Below are 20848 nucleotides of genomic sequence, written 5' to 3' on the forward strand. Positions count from 1 at the left end.
GTGTTTAAGATAAATAATTTTAGATGATCACGGGGTATAATAAATGTATTTATAATGTTTTAAGAAAATTTTAATTTTTAAAAATTAAAAAAATAGAATCAGAGCACTTGGATTTAATCTAAGTGCCTCGACCAAAAATTAAAAAAATAAAAAAGGAATTGCAGATCGTGTCGCAAGGAATGATCCGTAAGATATTATTACACTATATAAATCTATATAGTGTAGAGTTGCCTTACACACCTACAGTGGGCGACTACCGTAAACGTCTCTCATGGCGGAGGTGCCCTCACGTATGAGAGCCGCCCATGGTGGTCGCCCACTCTCTGTCATGAGAGGTTCCACAATAATCGTCCACCATCGATATGCATGGTGTATATACTTAATTTTTTTGATAGAAATATAATTGATGGAATTATCAATGGGGTTGTTGTTGCAAGTTTATTTATAGGGGAAGGAGTTAATCTACTAGAGGTGGACGAATTTCTTCTTATCTATTTTCGTATTTATTTTATGCATCAATATTTTTATTTATTTTTTATTCTTTTATAATTTATTTTAATTTAATATTTAATAATTTTAATTTTCTCTTTTTTAATTTCCCTTTTTGATTCGGACATAAATATACTGTATAGAAATTTTCTTTTTTTAATGAATTGATCGGTCTTTTTCTTTTTTTATATGAAGAAAATTTCATCCGTTGAGCGACGACCCTTCCACTCGGCACTGTCGGATCACTAAGGCCGACTTTCATCTCTACTCGACGGGTGAGTCTTGCAATCAAGCTCCCTTCTACCTTTGCACCCGAGGGTCAATCTCCATCCGATCCGAGGAAACATTTGCACACCACCGTTATCTTTTGGGAGACCTACGCCCCATAGAAACTGTCTATCTGAGACGGTCCCTTATATATATATATATATATATATATATATATATATATATACGGAATTGCTATGCTGCGGACAAAGCCCGTGCGGAGCGCTGCGGACATGCTTCCTGATCGGTCACCAGACCGATCAGGGACCTTCTGATCGGTCACCAGACCGATCAGGGACCTCCTGATCGGTCTGTAGACCGATCAGGGATCCTCCTGATCAGTCACCAGACCGATCAGGAAGCATGTCCGCAGCGGTCTGCACGGACTTTGTTCGCAGCATAGCAATTCTCTCTCTCTCTCTATATATATATATATATATATATGATGGTTGATTACACATGGCAAGAACAATAATAATTAAAGATTTAAGTAACAAATCAATACATCACAAGTGGCAAATGATTGATTATACATAGCAAAGAACAATAATAATTAAGATTTAAGTAACCAATCAATTGATGGAGGCGAAGCAGTGGATTGCAATCGCAAGAGCGCCGAACGCCGCCATCAAGTTCCTCCGACACGCGCGCAACCCGGCCGCGGCCACTATGTTCTCTCCCGCTGCCGGCGCCACGTCGGCGGCCGACTGCGCGGACGGGACCTTGGAGTCCGGCTTCGAGGACGCCGGGGATCTCGGCCCGAAGAGGTCGTAGGGCAGCAGCACCTTCTCGAGCGTGTACACCGCGAGCTTCTCGCCGTCGTCGAAGAGGCTTCCGGCGATGGGCGTCCTCACGACGCCGGTGGAGACGTTGACGCGCATGTCGTTGTCGGTGGTGACGTTGAGGGTGTAGGCGCCGTGGTTGCCGGAGGCCTGGGTGCGGACAGGGTTGCTGGCGGTGACGAACATGGGCAGGGAGTAGTAATGGGGCAGGAGGTGGTAGAGCACCAGCTCTTCCTGGTCCTGCTGGGAGAGCGCGTTGAGGACGCCGGAGCGGAGGCCGAGGAAGGCGGCATCCGAAGGGGCCAGCACGGTGAAGGTGTTGCCGGTGTCGTCGTCGCCGAGCTCCTTGTCCACCTGCAGATCCACCTGCGTCTCGCGAAGCAGCCGCGCGAACGTGCGATGGCGGGTCGCGTTGACCAGGATGTCGGTGATGTTGAGCGGACCAGCGGAGGGGGCGGCGACAGGGGAGGAGGAGGGCTTGGCGACGACGAGGGTGGCGGCGAGGAGCAGCAACGGCAAGAGGGAGGAAGAGGCAGCCATGGAGTGGGAGGCAGTTCTCTTCATTCTGACAATGCTCGATCAACTGCAACCGAATTTAAACGTTTTATATATTTTTAATCAAGTTTTTTATATTAAATCTTAGAAATTATGTTAATTAAGACGGCAATAATTTTATTGTTGATGCGTAATTATCCAGAAGCTGGATTTGTCGGTAGACGAGAGCTGTTATTATCCTCGTCACGCTCTACGTTGCTACGTTACAGACTGTTCAATTGAACCATTTAGAACACGTCCGTTACCATGTCATCGTCGGATACCCAAACGGGTCTACCCTCAAACGACGTATATCGTTAACTAGTTGGTAACCTGTGCGTTTCATAGATATTGTCTGCATTATAAAAAGTATTGAAAATAAAAAATACGGAAGTTTTTTTTAATATATTTTAAAATAATAATAAAAGACACCCGTCTCATTTGTACCTAAATTTTATTAAACCACGTCCATCGTCCATGCACATGGATAAAAAACGGAACCAATTCACTAGATTGCTAAGGCAGTGATAATATTGAGTGATCAGGGGCGATCCTCGGAAAAATTAGGCTCAAGGTAAAATTATAAATTTGGTCCTTTGAGTCCTTTCCCTTAAAGAATGATTTTTTAATTATTTAAATTATCAATCAAATTTTCTTACTTTATTTTTCTTTCCTTCAAAATAAATTTATCCATAAAACTTTTCATTAATTGAGTTATTTTTTCTTCTGTTATTTTTTTTTTCCTTTTAACACTTTCGGAGAAATATTTTCTAGGCATAATTTTTCTTCAAGTTCTGCTATACCAAGTACAAACACAATAAGATAAAAGTGATAATTTAATTTCCGATATAACACAGAAACAAAAAAATAAAACTAATCATGATTTGTTAAGGAATTTTAACACAAATAAAACTTAAAAGCAAGAATAATCATGCAATTTCTATAAATGACTAATAGAAAAAAAGCATCTACAAAGTTATAACATAGATCATCATTCATAGAGAATTGAAATTTGCAACACAAATAATACAATTCAACCGAAAATAATAGAATTGTGTTATCTACCGATATAACACAGATCCAAAACAACAGAAAAAAACAATAGTAACCGTGCACCATATATTGATGATAACAAACATAAAGGCTATTAGAGATGAAGAATAAGATAGCAAAATTCACTATACCTTCCTTGTTACAGATTCCTTGACAATTTCAATCCACTTGTTCTTTTACGACCAAGATGATCCAATACTAAATATTGTTGGTTCCAATTTTACTAAACCAGGAGCCAAATCAAATAAATAGGAAATGATGATGATCAAAATAAGCAATACAACTTCAAAGATTACAACTTCCCCATCACTACACAACAACTATATTTTCAACAAATAAACAACACTCACCTAGAGAGTTGAGATTTGCAAGGGAGATACCCTCTGCTAAAAAGAAGTTAACTTCCGGTGATCCTTCCACTGCATACAACTTGCCCTCTTCGGTAAGGAGATAATTGATTAATTATCCTTCTTAAAAATTAAAATCCCGTAGGAAAACACAGTAAAAATTCGCTACTAAAAAAAATTTGGTGGATGACACTAACAGAAGGGATTAGACGTTAGAAGGCCTGCACGGCGAGGGTCGACGTGATGACTTCACGCGTCGCGGCGAGGGAGGGAGGCACAGGGAAACCCTAGCTTCGACGCTTCATGTCTTCGTTGTTGCAAGTGAGAGCGGCTCAAGGGAGGGCACAGAGAGGGACGACGCCGTCGCGGGGAGCTTCGAAGTTTAGGCGTGATGAGAGAGGGCGCGACAAGAGGGAGGGCGAGATAGGGTGAGAAAGCTTCGCTTGAATCGGCGAGAGAGGGCTAGGGTGAGAAAGCTTCGGTTGAAACGCTTCAGTGAAAGGATTGAGAAATCGAGAGAATCTAATATATTTTTATATAATATATTAAAAAAAATTAATGGGATCCACCCAAAGTAGGGCCCTGGGCAAGAGTTGAGATCCCCTGTCCCCAAAATGGTGTGTCCTCATGTCCCCTCGCCGATCGGACGGGTTAAATCATATCTCAAAGATGCAGTGCACATCACGAGGCCATCATGATCGTCCGATCGACGAGGGAACATGAGAACACATCATTTTGAGGACAGAGGATCTCACCTCCCTGGGCAAGTGCCCTGCCAGCCCATCAAAGGGTCGCCCCTTGAGTGATATGGGTATTCTGTTAATTAGTATTTCGAATTTATTCTAATAATAGATAATTTTTTGTTTATAAGGCTAAATCAATTATCTTTAGAGTTAATCAAGGCAGTGATAATATTGAACGGTGGTATTGAATAAAAATTGATTTCGGATTAAAAGAAACGCTCTTCTTTTTTAAATATAAATAAATGTAATTTTATATTAAAAATATCATTTCTATCAGCTTAAGGACTATCAATAACTACTGTAATTTATGGAAGCTATTGAGTAATTGCTATAAATATTATTCTTTATTTTACATAATTATAATGGTTAAGACTAACCGTTACAATTTTTTAAAAAATATTATGTAAATATGTAACATTTAATATAATATTATTCTAGTATTATAACTTAGTAACGTCTTATTTATTTAAAATAATTTTAATAAAATTTAAATATTTTTATAAATTGATAAATTTATTTTGATATAAATAGTGTTTAGAATTTAAAAATTAAGACTTTATAATTTAGGATTTAACTATAATTTAAACATCTGCTATAATATAAAAAATTATCTAAAATAAATTATAAATTAATTATAAATATATTATAGTAATTATCGAATATCTTTTATATATTATAACAACTATCAATTAATTATTATAATAATATTGAAATTAGGGGTATTTTAAAGTATTTTTTGATTTTTGTTTTTTTAAGAAACACCTTCTTTTGATGATTTAGAAAATTTAAGGCTTCCCTTTTGATTTTTGCCAAATTGGAGTGATAACGGGGCACCGTTATGTGGAACCGGCACACCGTTATATAACATTAGAACCAGGAGAGACGAAAGATGCCGCCTCGCAGCCTGGCAAAGCCACCGCTACATCAGAAAGCGAGCGTTAAAAGAACGCAACGGTGTGAAAAAGGCTATGTAACATCATATCGGTCTTATATTTTGAAACTACGGAATTTCTGCTCGATCGCTCTTCGTCCTCCGTCTTGGCTTCCTCGTCAAGTGAGAAACGGAGAGTGGTAGCGAGCGAAGCAAAGATGATGCGGTTGTTCAACGGCAAGGCCGCCTCCTCCCCTCTGGCATCGTCGTCGAAGGAGAAGGGGGAGAAGGAGAAGGGAGCGTCCAGTTCAGACTCCAACCCTAAATCGAGTCGTTCCGCCGCTGTGCCGCTTGGCCCCGCCCGGCCCCTCCGACTTGTGTACTGCGATGACCAGGGGAAGTTCCAGATGGACCCTGAGGCCATTGCGGCCCTCCACATGGTCAAGGGACCTATCGGCGTTGTTTCCGTCTGCGGCCGCTCCCGCCAGGGAAAGAGCTTCATCCTCAATCAGGTGCTCTCTATCTCCCTCCCGTTACCTCTCACTCCTTATCGGCCTTGATGAATCTTTGAGAGGAGTTTTTGTTTACTCTATGGATTTTTTGTTTTTTTTTGTCGTTTGGGGTTTAGATTTCCAATTACACGTCTGAGTTAAGTTTGTTGATGATCGTCGAACAACTGAGAAGTTTTTCCATATTCAAACTAGGGCTTTTAGGAAAGAACGAAATAACCAATTGAAGGGCTGATGATGTCACAATGTTCCCCGAGTTCAATGCACAGAAGACATCTTAATGCCTTATCATCCCACACGGATGGACCTATAGGTAATAAGAGATAAGAGTGTTCAATTAAGGTGGGTTAGAGCTTGGATGTTTAGTGACCTTGACCTACCCAATGTGTATTTTTGTATTAAATTTTGATTTTTTAAGAAAGAGTTTCTAATGAACAGCAAAGTTCTTCAATGCAAATAAAGTTATCACTAGGATGGAGAGATTTTTTTGGGTGATCCTGACCAATTTCCATGTCATTTAGCCGGATTTGTGTTCCAGTAGCCAAAAGGTGCTTATGTAGGATATTGAAGGATCTTTGGATGATTATTGAGTTTTAGTTGTTGGTAAAAGCACAAATTGACCGATTGGAAATTGGCCTTTGGAAATATTCCCTACAAAAAGTGGTTCATATAGAATAATAAAAAGTGATCGATCAACTAGAAAACTTTCTCACGAGACCAACTGTGTATTTTCTATAAGTTGTTCTCATATCAATTTATTTCAAATTTGATTATCCAGGGATGTGAGTTGACAAGTAATTGATGAACTCGAAACGTAATTGTTTTGATGACTATGGTTGCTCTTTATGAATATTGTGGATTGATTAGAAGAATTAAAATAAAGGACATGGTGCTTATGTGATAGTCGAAGATGCATGGGCAGGACAACAAGCATTGGTGTAATGTTAATCTTGTTCCAGTTTAAGCTGTGTGACTAAAGCTGGAGCCATAAACAACCTCTTTGTTAAGCAAGGACGAGGTCATGCTATTTACCTTCCCAATATCGCATTGGAGTCTCATGCATTTGGACTGATTTTTTCAGGATACAACTGAGTGATATTGGCATAGTGTTTTCTTATATGAATTATGACTTGAAGGACGTAGATGAAGCAAATATGTCCTAAATGCTATTCAAAAGAATAGGTGGGTTTGGAGTCATATGGTTACATGTAGATGTGTCAATAAGGCTAGGCATGACTAGGCAGGCCTAGTCATGTTGTGGGTGCTGGGTGCAGATTTCTTAGTTGGCGGGCCTACACAAAATTGGGCTCGTGTCAAGCACGAAGAGAGACCAGGCTGTGCATGGTCCATAGGCTAAAATGACCCATTATATATATATATATAATTTTTTAGGGGAAAAAGCTCTTGCTACAAATTTTAAAAATAATTTAAAAGTTTTCTAAATTATTTAAAATTTTTTGGGAATATTCCTGTGAAGTTTTATTGGGATTTGCTTTGGGCCTTAACTGCACAATTTAAGAGGAAGGTGAAGAAGGGCTCCTTTTGGTGACACTTGAGCCATTAGTCATGTACCGATTAGGAAAAGCTAGAATTCTAAGGTCATGAATTATTGGATTTTTATTATAAATTTAATTTTATATTTTTTTATTAATATATCTTTGGTAGAATAAATGGAATTTAAATTTAGCAATATTAGACGTAATGAGATAATTGTTAAGATAGGAGATGATGAGTTGTTCGGAACCGAGAGTTTTAAATATTTAGGATCATTTTTGCAAAATGATGGAGGGATTGAGAGAGATGTCTTATATAGAATACAAGCAGGATGGTTGAAATGGAGGAGAGCGTCAGGTGTTTTATGTGACCGTAAAATATCTCTAAAATTTAAAGGAAAGTTCTTCAAAACCGCAGTTAGACTTGCTATGTTATATGGAGCTGAATGTTGGGTTATGACTTGAGCTCATGAGCAGAAGATGAGAGTTGCAGAGATGAGGATGTTAAGGTGGATGTGTGGTCATACGAGGATGAATAGAAAAAGAAATGAGTGCATTAGAAAGTCGGAGTTGCATCTATTGAGGGAAAACTTCGAGAGACTCGTTTAAGATGGTACGAACATGTACTTAGATGACCAATAAATGCTCCAGTTAAGTGATGTGAAACTATGACAAACACACATATCAAACGAGGAAGAGGAAGACTAAAAAAGACTTGGTTAGCAATAATAAAATAAGATAAAATTTATTTAAGTATAGATGATGATATAGTAGGAGATAGAGCTCAATGGCAAAAAGATCCATATAGCCGATCCTAGCTAGTGGAACAAGGCTTGGTTGTTGTTGTTGTATCTTTGGTCTGTTTGATGGGGTAAGCTGGGCAGGCTCATGTCCATGCTGGTTGGGGCTTGGATTGACCTAGGCCATGCCCAGCCAAGCACAGTTCAACTCAGTCTGGGTCTGGCCAACATGGACTGAATTAGACCATCCTAGGCCTTGCCCGTGCTTGTGTTGCAATGATAAATATTTGGTCAAAAAGTAAATATGATATAAAAGGCAACATTCTGTACTTCTAGTACGTACTTGAGCATGTGCTAAGTAATAATTTCAAATGGAAGAATGTGAAGAGAAAAAGTTACCTCACTTGGAACTGAACCTTTACTATGTTTGAATGCAACATTCTTTAAAGTCGACAATAATAACAGCAAGAAAAAAGCCCCAACTTTTGGCCAGTTCATAAGTTATTTACTGAATCGGAGTAGTGTGTTTAACTGTTGCAACAAAGACGGATGGGTTATAATGTTATATCATTTTCTCAATTTGACAAATGAGATTTGCATCAACATTGTGTTGTTAAATGAGCATCATCAATTCTCAAATTCTTTATGTTATATATATAAAATATTGTAGTTGTTACTATCCATATTATGGATACACCATCATATATGGAATGCACATATCTTGTTTCATCTATTTAATTACATTTATTTCTGTAATCAATTGTTTGGTAATGCACAGTAAACTAATTAATTGATATGGACGCTCCATTCTTTGGTTTTTCTTTTATGATTTTGAGTTAAAAAATTACTTTTTTTGGGTTCTATATGCTTTATTTCTGGGTTATTCTTTTACATTAAATTTGTGTCTAAACTTGAAGTTTCTGCAAACACTTAATATATTTCTTTGTTGGTAGCTTTTGGGAAGGAGCAGCGGGTTTCAAGTAGCTTCCACCCATCGACCTTGCACTAAGGGGCTGTGGATGTGGAGTGCACCATTAAAGCGAACTGCTCTTGATGGGAGCGAATACAACCTTCTGCTACTGGATACTGAAGGAATTGATGCATATGATCAATCGGTTAGATTTCCTCTCCTACGATTGATTTCTTCATAATGCTTGTTGTTACTCAGATTTTCTAGATTTTGTTTATTCTAGTGACTAACACATTATAGTCAGGTGATAACTGATGGCACACACAACATGCCCATGAGGAAAATCAGGATTGTTCTTTTTTTTCCTCTCTCTTTCTGCACTTGAAAATCATTTGCCCTATTATTGACATACAAGATGACTTGGATCTTATGCACTTGGACAAAATTGTGATTTGATCAAGTTTAAAATGGTTTAGTGGATCATATCCACTTCCCTATGCGGTAAATGGTACTTTGCTGATACAACTTTTTAATGGTATAATCATGCTTTACTTCATGTAGGGATAGTTAATTTAAGACAACAACTTGGAATGTATTTTAGTGGCATGTCATATTTTTCTTTCAACTATGTACTTGTTCTTTGTTATATGTGCTAATATTATATCTTTTGATAACTGACTATCTTTGTCTTTCGCAGGGAACATATAGTACGAAGATATTTTCTTTAGCTGTTTTGTTGTCAAGCATGTTTATCTACAACCAGGTATGAATCATGTTCTAGGCTGTGCATTATTGATCCTTTGGCAATTTCTAGAGCATGCATTTGAAAACTTTATTTTTAAGTTTATTTTTTTTATTTGTGTATTATAGGATCAAATGTGATAAAAAAGTATATTCTAAAAGAAAAATGATATACCCATATATATAGGACTTCTACACGATGCATATTGACTAAATATATGATGAGAGACTAAACCTTTTGAGTTGAGTTTGGGAATGCTTTCCTAAAGTGCTTTAGATCGGCAAAATACTTTAGGAGTGAAATATAGTGTTTGATGAACTTATGCCTAAGGTCTGTTTCATAGCAAGAAAGAAAAGTGCGGGAGAGAGAAGTGAAGGTAGGAAATAAGTTAATAGGAACAAGATAAGGTAATAATCGTGATTTTCACTTCTTTCCCTTTTTTTTGTTTCCTGGGTGGGATGGGAAGAAATAGGGAATTCTATGGCCGATGAAATTGATTGTTCAAAAATATAAAAACAAAATAAAAAGTAAGATGAGTAAAAAATTTTGATTTTTTTTTCAGTCATTCAGGTGTCTAAATTGGTTCTTTTGGCTCACTTTGAGTGAAAGCAGTTTTGATAAAAAAAACCGGGGAAATATTTCCCTTGTAGTTTTTCTCCCTTCCTTTGTAGCTTTTTAAGGAAACACATGTAAAACAAAGGGAAAGGTGAGTTCTGCACATAGTTTCTCTGACCACATTTCCTTAGGAGACATAGTCTAACCAAAGCATTGTGCACTCCGAAAGTCAATTCTCTAATGCACGTTGGAGATTGTATTCCAAAAATTTGGAAATGAGTTCTTCAAATGGTTTCAAAACTTAAATGTGAAAAAGAATAAAATAAATAGTAAAAAATTGGGAGAGGAACGGGCAACAAGCGAGAGCTTCACACATGTTCTATGCACTCTTTGCTTGCATACGCAAGCGGCTCCTTTTCGGGTAGGGGCAGGAATTGAACTTGCAACCTCCTTGCCTTGGGTTTACTTGCTTATTCTATATTGATGGATCAAAGTTAGACCTTCTTGTTGGAGCTTGGGTTGACCGAAGGGAATTCCCTGTAACTAAAACTTTTACCAACTTCATGTTCCGGGCCTCACATAGGGGGTTCCCATACTCTATTTAGTACGAGATTGCTCCATTCATTCCTGAGCTATTGAATTATGTGATCAAAACCTAATGAATACTGAGTAGGAAGATTTTCTTAACTTATAAATCATTACTCTATAGGGAAAGAGATGTTGGTTGTTCAAGTGAATTGGAATATGAGGCTTGGGTCCCTATAGATAGATGTTGCTTGAGGTTACTAGCTTATATATGAAATTTTGATGTACTCATTGCTCCCGAATAATTAATAAATGATTTGAACACATATGGAGAGGGTTAGAATTCATGGCTATAGTTCATGAATGACTGTTTGGATAGCCATGAACTACATATTTCTATCCAAACAGTTGCTCATTGATTCTAAGCTTGGCGTGATGCAACTAGTTTATATTTCTATTTTCAATAATTTCAATCTTCTTACTAATCAGTACTTTAATTATGAAAAATAGCTGACTGCAAAAATTTACTAACAAGGGCTAGAACATTAACATATCCAATTTTGTTTATTGTCATCTGGACATGGTCATCATGCAGTCATAGCTAGTGTAGTTACTAATTTACCACTTCTTTTCTGACTATACTTTTAGTTCAAGAACTTTACTTCTACATGAAGTGAAGGAGGTTTATTTTATATTTTATGATTTGTAACAATGAAGATCTTGCTTCATTGGGGCAACGCCTTACATTTCCAGCAATATGGTAACTTGCTACCTCAATGCTCTCTGCTTTTAGTAAACATTGATCTTTTATAACCTTGTTTCTGGTATGGTTTCTTCAGATGGGTGGTATTGATGAAGCTGCACTTGATCGCCTATCGCTTGTCACTGAAATGACCAAACACATTAGAGTCAAAGCCTCTGGTGGAAGGTCCACTGTGTCTGAGCTTGGACAATTTTCTCCAGTATTTGTGTGGTTGTTGAGGGTGATAATATCTTCTCTTCTTAATCAATCATTCTCTATTTTTGTCGCTTCTATTATATTCTCCTAAATCCCCAACCATCTTTTGTGGTTATATTATCTGCTAATTGATCACAGACAATTTTTTGCAGGACTTTTATTTAGATTTAGTAGAGGATAACCGAAAGATCACCCCACGTGACTACCTAGAAATAGCTCTGAGGCCTATGCAAGATGGTGGTAGAGATTTATTGTCTAGAAATGAGGTTTGTGGTACAAATCGTAACATGCTATTTAGCAAATTAACTTATGTCAAATGGTTTCATATATATTAATATGTGCAACTCAACATTTTAAACAGATTCGAGAATCAATTCGTTCACTATTCCCAGATAGGGAATGTTTTACACTTGTGCGGCCACTGAACAATGAAAACGATTTGCGACGTCTTGATCAGATCCCTGTGAGTAGTCTTTTTTACTTATCTAATTCTTACAATCTATTTTGAATTCTAACTTTGTCTTTCTCTCTTGCAGTTAGATAGATTAAGACCAGAATTTAGATCTGGCTTGGATGCATTGATCAAATTCATTTTTGACCGAACAAGATCTAAACAAGTTGGGTCAACTGTAATGACAGGCCCCATTCTTGCTGGTCTAACTCAGTCATTCTTGGAAGCCATCAACAGTGGTGCTGTTCCAACAATATCTTCTTCATGGCAGGTTATTCTTTAGAACATTATATAGGTCTTGTCAACATTTTTAGTGAATTTCCTTTTGAACTCCTCAGTGTCATTTGCTTTCATTGTTGTTCATTCATCTACTTATTATGTGAAGCTGATTTTCTTGGCTGTGCATTCTATTGTTAAGCAACAAATAATAGTCATCATTATTTTATTTCTTGACCAATGTCGTACCTTTTCTAAAGATACTAATAATTTCATTGCAAATGTCTGTCTTTACCCAATTTAAGTAATTCGATTACTTCTTGTTTTGTTTTCATGCTAGGTCTGGGACACTTCAATTCTCATTGGAGAATAAAGAACCTGACTTCTAGTTACTATTTTGTCTCTTGCTATAAATTTAGCATATAGATAATTTAATTACTTGTAGTAGGGCATTTAGATCCGTATAAACAGAGCTGAAGTTGGGTGATAAAAATTCAATTCATTAATCTGGATTCTAGATGGCTTTCTGATTCATTTTGGAGCTAACATATTGGATTGATTGCTATATAAATGAGCTTAGTTGACATGAAGCTATTTAGTGTATGTGAACCAACTCTGGAGGATCTAGGAAAGATAAGAAGATAAAACATCATTTGCTTATAATTAGTTTTATTCAGGTTCCCTTTTTATGACCTGGAAGTAGTAGCATCTCTTGGTAGATTGGCGAGAGAGTGGTTTGACTTGGACTGATATGAAACAGACTTTTATGACTTGTTATTTGCTTCTTTGAATAAAGATTTCAAATTTTCTCCTATATTTCATACACAGAGTGTTGAAGAAGCAGAATGCCATAAAGCATATGATCACGCTGCTGAGACTTACATGGCCACTTTTGATCGCTCAAAACCACCAGATGAGGTTTAAATTTACACTTTTCATATCGTATATGTTGTTAACACTACTATTTGTTCTAATTGCACTAACTTTTAAGTACTTGTAGGCCATACTAAGAGAAGCACATCAAGTTGCTGTTGACAAAGCTCTTGATGTATTCAGCTCCTGTGCTGTTGGCAATGGATTAGCTCGTCAAAACTATGAGAAACGACTCCACACTTTCTTCAGGGAAGCTTTTAAGGTAAGCATCTGTGCCATCTACATGCAGAAAATTTTTCATCAGGAAGTAGGCAGCAAACTTTGCTATTTAACAATATATATTCAATCTTATATCTATATTTGTCATCAAGAGATTTTTGCTAGTCCTGCTCTTGCTCCAATTTATTTGGGATTGATTTTAAAGGTTCAAGTAGGTGAAATGCAATAATAAGCTGAATTTTGTTGATCAGCTGATTTACATGAATTTCTACTCTCGTCGCACTTAATTAACTTTTGGCAACACTTTCCTAGTTATCATGTAGATGTAACAAATTCATTCTGGTCTTTTGAAAATATATATGAAGGAAAAAGTTTACTCCTGTCCCAATTTGTCGCGCATATTTTTTTTGGTCTCCTTTGATTCTTAGTGGCTTTTATTACTGCTTTGATAACTCTGTGCTGATCAAAGGTAATTACGATAAGACAAATTTGCATTTAACTGAATAATTTTTTTAACAAAGATTAGCCTTTAATTTTTCTAAGTATTTAGTTTGGAGCTTTCAACCATGATTCTAGTCAGGATGAGAATCATTGCCTTTTGAATTGCAACATTTCATATAAACCATAAACTGACAAGGAATTGTTGTTTTTGAAATGTTAAAATATACAAACACCTGTATTAAATCACATGACATGGATCATAGGTTAAATTTGGTTGTCCTGCTTTCTCCATAGCAAATAATTAAAAATCTTGTTTGCTAGATAGTGCAAAAGAAGTGCAGTTTGATGATTAAAAAATCCTTTAGATGTTATTTTGAGGAGTGAAACCTCCTTTTAAATGTTGTTTTTATGGAAAACCTAATTAAATAGAAAAATTATTAGATAACGATGAATCGGAATCACTATGCTTTTACATATTTAGTTTTTCTTCTTAAATGATTTTCATTTACATGCTTCTTAGGATGCGACTTTCAGTCTATTGCTAGAATAACCTCTTTGTTTACAATGCTAAGACGGGCTTGTTATCCTTTGGAGCTCCATATTGGGAGTTTTGTCTGCTTCACTGTCTAACCGTTATGATCCAGCCAAAGTTAGGAGACTAGCTTGTTACATAACTAGAAATTTTTTGAATTTGTCCTGCAATTTAATTTTTTCACTATTTGACCAAAAAATCAGTGGAATCCATAGGTGGTTGGTTTTTATGTTTTACTATCATATTGTTACAGAATCAGTTTATTGATGCATTCTTGATGCATGTGACATGCATTCTATTTGGTTTATATAAACAAGGCTAAAATGTAATCGTGGTTAACTATATTGTTTGTGAAGGACTACAAAAGAACCGCTCTTTTAGAGGCTGATATACAATGCTCTAAAATAGTCCAAAGCATGGAAGCAAAGTTACGAGCAGCGTGCCATGCTCCTGATGCAAAACTTGATAGCGTGATTCAGGTAAGCTATACCTCTCCTCTGGAAACATACAGATAATTGATGCTACTATGTAGGATTGTAAACAAGCCTAGCCGAGCAAAGCTTTAGGATGTTCAAGCTTGTTTGATGAATCAAGCCATTAAAATAATTGTTTAAGTTTAGTTTGATTTATTCGTTTAGATATTATCGAACTCTCAATTCAAACCTGTTTGATTGATTGAAACTTTTGCTTGTTTGATTGATTATTGAGTTTGATAATTTAAACTTGTTTGTTTATTTTAAAAGTTTTATTTATTTATTTAGCATGTTGATAAGAGTTTCATGAATGTTGTTCACGAACGTTGTTCATGAACGTTAACGAGCTGAATACATATATGTGCAAGCTTATTTGTTTAATTTAACGAGTTGTTCAAACTTATTTATTTAATTGATTTTTGTGTGTATTGAACGAACATAAATAAGATCTTACCAAACCGAATATCAAACTTGTTCACGAACGTTCGGTTCATTTACCGCCCTTTGTCAATGCACATGATGGCAAAACGTTAATTTCTGAATAGAAAATGGCATAAATCCCTGCACTTGTTTTGTCATAGGTGGTCATCTTGTTAGTCATATTCTGTTGGGAATTAGGACTTAAAACTCTCTGTTTTCTTGAATTTTCTGTGCTTGGTTATAATCTACCAGTAAATCTTGGATACTTCTCTTTTGGCACTGAATCTTCTGCCGCTGGATGTATTGTGTCATGATGTCTTTTGAGAGAAACATAATGATGTTTGTATAAGCTGTGGTTGTTCTCAAATTTGGTGGTTTTCATCCATTCTTTACAGTGTCTTAGAAAACCAATTTAAGTGAATATTTCTCTCTGTAAAAAGTCATTTTATATGTTTGTTTATGCCTCCATATTAAAAATATATGCTCTTTTATTGATCTACATTTACTTCATGTGTCCATCTAAGCACTTTGGGCTATAGTTAGCAACCAACTTTAAGAGTTCTCTACACGACATTCACTTCTATCTGGGGACTGGGACAATTGGCGACCAATTGTAGTTCTAAGAAATTTTGATTTTCTGCTTTTTTATTTATCTTAATTCCCTATCATATTATACTGCTAGCAGAGGTCCATTGCTGCAAGTTATGCTTATCTGACATACTGAAATAAGACTTGGATCTTGGGTAATTTTGATTTAATTATTCTATCACTCGAGGAATAAATACAAGCTGACTGTTCTAGAATAAATCCCTAAATTCCAGGTAAATCCTATATGTGGGAATTCAAAAGGTAAAATAACATCTAAAAAACAACAAATCTCAATACCATTAATCAATCCCGTCAATTTGGGATCAGGTTCTCCTGCCGTCTGTCCAATACTCTCTTCAAGACGGTGACTAAATATCTACTGAACCCAGCTTGCTGATGAGTGATGCAAGCCTCGTTGTTGGCATTGCTTTGGGAAACACATGCCTAGAAGTGTAAATGGGTCGGGCTTCCTATGGTTCGATTGGACATGTTCTAGGTGTGCTTGGCCTGACCTGAGATGTTTGAGCAGTGCTTAGCTCAATCTGGCATGATTTGCGTTGTACTAACTTGGTTTGGCACATTCAGGCAGTGTAAAACTATGTTGAGTATGACACTATATATGGGTTTGTGCTCAAGGAGGATTGTGGGCCTGAGTAGTGAGTTGTGCTTAGCCTGTCACTGCCTACAGGCCAAGTTTACCCCGTTGTTTTCTTTTAATTAATATTAATATTATAATCATAAATATTAAATATTTTTAATAATATTTAATAAAAATACCAATTTTAACAAATGATTTTTTAAATATTTTACTGTTTTTAATATTTTGAGCTTGACCCTCGCTCAAAGCAGACCAGAAAATGGGTCATGCATGGCCTGGCACTACAATCTTTGGGCTAAGGCAAGCTAGGTGTGCACAGTACTGGTACTGCCCATTGACACCTCTGTACCTGCACCAAGAACCTCTACATCCACCTCTTGCCTTGCTGTAGAAAGACAAACCTTATTCCTCTTTCAACCTGCTTTACAATCTTCCGTCAATCTTTACATGTTTCATCTTATCACAGTGTGTTGTAGGTTCAAGAAAAATTGGCCATTGCTTTTTCATATGATGGCTAGGTTGTTCTGGGCTCTGATCCCATGAAAAAAGAATTGGATCTTGGGCAAAATTGATTTAATCATTCTACCACTCTAGAAGGAATGAACTACAAGTTATTATTCTGAAATAAGAAATAGAAAGAATCTCTAAGGTAATGGTGATTCCCATAATTATGGCAAAATAAAATAGGTAAAAGAAATTCTCAATACTACCACAAATCACAATCTTATTAATCCACTATCTAGGAGCTCCTACTGACTTTCCAACACTCACCAACACATTTTTATGCATTGTGAGTAATTCAAATTTTGGATGGCTGAGGGTTTTGTTTTAAATCTTATAACATTAGGTGTTCTAAGCCCTAGGTACCATCTTCCAATCAACCTGAAGCTTGCCAAGCCCAAATGGTCTAGATTCACAACACCTGCACCTATCACAGTACACTTAAATTGACTGCACATAACACATGAAACATAAGAATCATACTAAGTATGCAATCTTATCAAGCTAACATAAGGAGTCAGACCATGCATACAATCATATCAAGTTATCAACTGATGAAATTTAGCAAAACAGAATAGGAAAAAAATGACAATCAAAATACATCATCACACTTTTCTCTCATATGTGTCCTCTCCCTAAGCAGCATCTTCATCCCCACTTTCACAATATTATAGTTCACAAAAGAATTTTTTTCCTCAATTTCCACATGTATTTAATGTATTGTTTGGGTTCAGTCCAAATGTGATTATGGGCATTAGTGTAATGCTTTTCACACTTGAGCTAATTCTCTTTTTAATTACTTCCGTTATGAAACATGGGCATAATGTTTTTTCTTGGATATTTGAACTGCAGCTCTTGAACAGTTTGATTGGCAGTTTTGAGTCATCTGCTCAGGGTCCCGACAAATGGAAAAAATTGGTTTCCTTCCTTCAACAAAGGTTTGTATTTCTCTTCTACAATTAAGTGGAAAAGTAGTAGGATGCAAGGTCATAAGGCTCCAAAATGGTGGGATAGCTCCATATTATTTTAAAACCAATTGCTACAGATTGTCAGATAAATTTTATTCTTTGTTGACTTGTATGATGATTCTTCAAATCTATACTTATACTATGGTAGTCTCTAATATAGACTGAGATACAATTCAAAGTTTCGAAGCTTGATCAGCACAAAACACAACCATACTTATTATTTTCATTTGCTTCTACAGTTTGGATGGTCCAATTCTCGACATTTTCAGAAGACAATTAAATCAAGTCGAAGTGGAAAGAAATTCACTCAAGTCTAAATGTAGCTTGAGTGAAGACAAGTTAAATTTGCTTAACAAGCAACTGGAGGCAAATGAAAAACATAGATCTGAATATTTAAAACGCTATGAAGAAGCTGTCAGGGACAAGGAAAAAATTTCAAATGATTACACTGGCCGTATTGCTGATTTACAGAGCAAATATAGCAAGTTAGAGGAGCGACACTCAAATTTACTGAATGACCTCGAACTTTCAAAAAGGGAGTACTCTAGTTTGAGAAGTAAATATGACCAGATAAATGCAGATAGAAAAGCTGAGGAGGAAAAGCTTAAAGCTAAGGTTTCAGCTTTGGAAGCTAGGATAGGTGCTGCTGAAGGAAGATTAGCTGCTGCCCGTGAACAGGCAGCATCTGCTCAGGAAGAGGCATTAGAGTGGAAGCGGAAATATGATGTAGCCATTGCAGATGCCAAGGCTTCCTTGGAGAGGGCAGCAGTAGCACAAGAACGCACTAATAAGAAGGCGCAATCCAGGGAAGACACACTAAGAGCAGAATTTGCTGAACAACTAGCAGCCAAGGTAAATTTTTACCTGTCTGTTTGTGCATGCCTCTCTCACTATATGAATTAATATTGTGTAAATGTTCTTTTTTCATTTTAATTTTTGGTGATGAAACAGGATGAAGAAGTCAAAATCTTGACTGGAAAAGTTGAACATTTTGAGAAGCGGGCTAATGATTTGAATGTGAGGATGGAGGTAAGTTACAGTTTCAAGGGCGTCAAAAAAATCTTAACATTTGTAAATGGTTGTTTTCATCTAAATGTTACTGATTGCAGGTTTTGGATGAAGAACGTAGAAGCCGTGAATCAGAATCTTTGATTTTGAAAGATGAAATAAGACAATTAATTGAAAGCTTAGAATCTGTTAAAACAGTGGCCCAGTCGCATGAGAGACAGGTGAAAATTCTAGAACAAGAAAAAGATCATCTTCAGGAGAAATATCTTTCCGAATGCAAGAAATTTGATGAAGCAGATAAGAGGTACAAGGATGCTGAAAGGGAGGCAAAGAGGGCAACTGAATTGGCCGATACTGCTCGAGCAGAAATCGTAGCAGCCCAAAAAGAAAAGGGCGAAGCTCAGAGATTAGCAATGGAGAGATTGACAATAATTGAGAAGGCAGAGAGGCAGGTTGAAAACTTGGAAAGAGAGAGAAATAGACTGGTTAATGAAATTGAGGAGGTTAGGCAATTGGAAATTGATGCTGTCTCAAAGGTTGCATCACTTGAGCAAAGAGTTGAAGAGCGTGAAAAGGAAATAGAGGAAATGCTGAGTGAGAACAATGAGCAGAGATCCAGCACTGTGCAAGTTCTTGAGAGTCTTCTGGCAACTGAACGAGCCGCTCGTGCTGAGGCCAACAACAGAGCGGAGACTTTATCCTTGCAGCTACAAGCTACTCAAGGGAAACTAGATGCCATGCAGCAAGAGTTGACATCTGTTCGGCTAAATGAAACTGCACTAGACAGCAAGTTGAAGAGTGTACGAGGGAAGCGACTAAGAGTGGACGATAACATTGGCACAGAGTCAGTGCACGATATGGACATCGATGATGTTGCAAAGAGTAGAAAGCGAACCAAAAGTAGCACAAGCCCACTCTACTATGCTCACACAGAAGATGGTGGTTCAATCTTTAGAGGGCAGGAGGATCATAATCAGAGTCAGGGAAATCAAGAGTCTGAGATTGAAGAGGATTATAAAAGGTTAACCGTCATAAGGCTCAAGCAAGAGCTCACAACGAAGGGATTTGGTGCACAACTGTTGGAGCTGAGAAATCCCAACAAGAAGGATATTATTGCACTTTATGAGAAGCACGTCCTCAATAAGTAGCTGCCTGTTCATTAACCCACCAACATTAAGCCTTGTGTGTTAACCTCGTACTTACGCGAGTTTTGAACAATTAGTTTTTTAGAAATGCTGACGATGTATACAGTTAATATTTTGAGGGAGATGTTTGCCTCTGCTTTTCGCTTTCCTTTGTATGCTTATGTAAATTTATACTCCTGACTACTTGTGCGTTAGATTGATCCATGTCATACTCATACTTGCTTTTCTTTCAAATGTGCATCAATTCAAGTGTGCCTCTTCCATGCGTCATTCCTTAAAGCATGAGATTTGTTTTTTTTCATCACTTTAATTGAGGGTGACATATTTATTACAATAGCACCAGGATTAATTTTCGATGGACATATATTCTTAGGAAAAAAACTCTTCATCCCTTAGTTACTTGTCGTTAGTTATAAGTTACTCTGTAATTTATCTTCCTTCGTATAATCTGAGGATGGACTGCGAGAGTCGTGAGGATGGACTGTGAGAGTCGTCTGGAGCGTAATCATCATCTTTTACGACCATTAAAGTATGAGAATTTTTAAATTTTAAAATTCAGAATCTCTTTTATTTATTTATTTATCATTTTTAATTGACATTCAGAATCCCAGTTCAATTTTATGTAAATTTTTTTATCGACTATTAAAGTAAATTAAGAAGTACTTATAGAGATTCATATGATTAGTATTCTTAGGTCCAATTTTCATTAGAGGATTTTTTTTTTTACAATATATTATAATTGAGATTTGAATCTTAAATTCCTTAATTATTAGTTGGAGGGTTTAATCATTGTATTATTATCCTAGGATAGATGCTTTTAGATCAAACTTGTAATCGTGCATTTGTTTGTTAAAACGTTTAATTTATATATTTTTATGTTTTAAATAGTTTGAAAAC

General features: G+C 36.5%; 2 protein-coding genes across 2 annotated transcripts; one reads left to right on the top strand and one right to left on the bottom strand.

Annotated features, from left to right (window-relative positions):
• Positions 1-1234: 1234 nt before the first annotated feature.
• LOC121987223 (fasciclin-like arabinogalactan protein 9) lies at positions 1235-2114 on the bottom strand. Its single transcript, XM_042541112.1, has one exon. It carries the CDS (start codon positions 2100-2102, stop codon positions 1329-1331), a length of 774 nt encoding a protein of 257 aa, XP_042397046.1. The 5' UTR covers positions 2103-2114; the 3' UTR covers positions 1235-1328.
• A 3085-nt stretch (positions 2115-5199) lies between these two features.
• Positions 5200-20207, top strand: LOC121983988 (guanylate-binding protein 3-like). Its single transcript, XM_042536724.1, has 14 exons — positions 5200-5598; positions 8782-8943; positions 9436-9501; positions 11400-11543; positions 11671-11784; positions 11880-11981; positions 12055-12240; positions 13014-13103; positions 13186-13320; positions 14607-14729; positions 17683-17768; positions 18038-18650; positions 18750-18827; positions 18908-20207. The coding sequence occupies exons 1-14, from the start codon at positions 5305-5307 to the stop codon at positions 19952-19954; spliced, it is 3240 nt and encodes a 1079-aa protein (XP_042392658.1). The 5' UTR covers positions 5200-5304; the 3' UTR covers positions 19955-20207.
• Positions 20208-20848: the final 641 nt, after the last annotated feature.

This window comes from Zingiber officinale, chromosome 5B (genome assembly GCF_018446385.1).
Source record: "Zingiber officinale cultivar Zhangliang chromosome 5B, Zo_v1.1, whole genome shotgun sequence".
Lineage (NCBI taxonomy): Eukaryota > Viridiplantae > Streptophyta > Magnoliopsida > Zingiberales > Zingiberaceae > Zingiber > Zingiber officinale.

Excerpts from the sequence above, each read along its gene's own strand:
- LOC121987223 (XM_042541112.1), bottom strand. The coding sequence starts at position 2,102 with ATGAAGAGAACTGCCTCCCACTCCATGGCTGCCTCTTCCTCCCTCTTG.
- LOC121983988 (XM_042536724.1), top strand. The coding sequence starts at position 5,305 with ATGATGCGGTTGTTCAACGGCAAGGCCGCCTCCTCCCCTCTGGCATCG. Across the intron at positions 17,769-18,037 it reads GTTTCCTTCCTTCAACAAAG|TTTGGATGGTCCAATTCTCG; the intron begins GTTTGTATTTCT and ends TTGCTTCTACAG. Across the intron at positions 18,828-18,907 it reads ATTTGAATGTGAGGATGGAG|GTTTTGGATGAAGAACGTAG; the intron begins GTAAGTTACAGT and ends TACTGATTGCAG.